Here is a 1931-nt window from a genome sequence, read left to right on the forward strand (position 1 = left end):
TTGATGTGGTCTGATGTTGGCTAATGTGGTCTGATGTGGGCTAATGTGGTCTGATGTGGTCTGATGGTGGCTAATGTGGTCTGATGTTGGCTAACGTGGTCTGATGTGGGCTAATGTGGTCTACGGTGGTCTGATGTAGTTCAAGGTGGTATGATGTGGGCTAATGTGGTCTGATGTAGTTTAACGTGGTCTGATGGAGTCTGATGTGGTCTGATGTGTTTTGATGTGGTCTGATTTAGTATGATGTGGGCTAATGTGGTCTGATGTGGTCTGATGTGGTCTGATGTGTTTTGATGTGGTCTGATGTAGTATGATGTGGGCTAATGTGGTCTGATGTGGTCTGATCAGGGTTTTTCCTGGGTCAAAATGGCTCTTCGGTGCACCCCAAAAAAAATTGCGCGCTGTGCGCGCACAGTCTGTCTTATCTATCACCGTATTAGCAGACATCAAAGTCTTTTTTTTCCCCTTTTCTTACATTTCATAAATAATGGAGGATATGCTTGAGGTTATCATTTTGCTTCCACTTTAAATCAAAATCGACAATAGGCTAATACATTGACAATAGTCCAAGCCCCATGGTGCTATCATGTATGGTTCAAAGATTATCAAGGTTTACCTCATATATATATGCAAACTACTGAAATCTATATCAATAGAATCTAGGACTAACCAGTGGTCAGAAATGGAGCGCCATAAATATTGAAACCGCCGACTGATGAAGTCAGGTTGCATACGCAGGTTGAGTAATTAAGTGATTGGCAGCTGGCCGCTCTGTCCATTCGCGCACCTCACAGTTGCGTATAGATCAGACTTATCAACTCGATTACTATTGATGAAAACAGAACGAGGGCTTGGCTGTAGCCTACTTGAAACATAGGCTACTATTCAGAACATATTCGCTGACATGCATTGCATACGTGATGATATGCTTACAAATCTGCTTAAAACAACTAGTGAAGGTGTTTTAGAATAATATTTATGCCGTACAATAAGTGACGTTATGTTAACACCACTTATTAATGTTATAGTAAACACTATTAACACCCAAGCTATTAAAAAGGTGACAAACCGTTATAAACCTTGATGGATAGAAAAATCTTTAATCAATCAATTTTAAATATTTCAGTAGCGGTGGGTGTCTAGATTACGACAAGTAACTTGTTTGGATTTCAACTGAAACATGTTTTCGGTTTTATCCCGTTGTGTAGTAGACCAACACGCAAAATGAGCTGATACACGAGGTATTGTGTATCAAGATCCAATCGTGATTTAGGCCTACCTGTGGTACGTGTCAAGAGATTAGCCAAACATTACCGATATGACCAAGTATGATCTCTATCAAAATCCGTAATCTCTCGTGAACATCTCCTCACTCGGTCGTCAGCTGTCGTCCCTGTGATAAGCGGGTAAACCTCAATTTAAAGAGGGATAGAGGTATCGGTGTCGGTTGAAAACTGTATGACCCTCACAAGTTCTCGTTGCGAAATCGAATTCGCTCAGTTCGTTCCATGACAGTTTGTACACACAGAAATAAATGGCTGTGTAGAACCTGATAATGTAATAATTTCCTGATAACGTAATAACCCTGATAATGTAATAAAAAATCCCTCATAAGTCCCTAAAAGATGTAATAAAACCTGATAATGTAATAATACCCCGATAATGTAATAAAGTGCAGGTTAGCCTCAATTTTGCAAAACCTGATAATGTAATAATTACCTGATATTGTAATAACTTTGGTTGGTGCTGTTGCATCAGGTCTCCAGTTTCAGAGGTCCAAACAGTGAAGCTGTCCAGAGACCTGCTGCTTCACTATTAGCAGATACAGTATATATTTTATATGATTGCGAATGCACAATTTGTACAATGGTGAAAGGGATATTCAGTGGTAATCAACTAATAGAGAAATAATGAGAACATTTTGGTATGTT

At 39.4% G+C, this 1931-nt stretch overlaps 1 protein-coding gene across 1 annotated transcript in view; it reads left to right on the forward strand.

Annotated features, from left to right (window-relative positions):
- The window catches only part of LOC308374506 (serine/threonine-protein kinase MRCK alpha-like), a gene marked incomplete at both ends in the record, with an annotated part of 47245 nt that extends 45835 nt beyond the window's left edge, over nucleotides 1-1410 (forward strand). Inside the window, 1 exon segment of the mRNA XM_080850287.1 lies at nucleotides 1385-1410. Coding sequence (XP_080706413.1) covers nucleotides 1385-1410 — 26 coding nt within the window.
- Nucleotides 1411-1931: the final 521 nt, after the last annotated feature.

Source organism: Sprattus sprattus, assembly GCF_963457725.1.
Source record: "Sprattus sprattus genome assembly, chromosome: 13".
NCBI classification, from domain to species: Eukaryota; Metazoa; Chordata; class Actinopteri; order Clupeiformes; family Clupeidae; genus Sprattus; species Sprattus sprattus.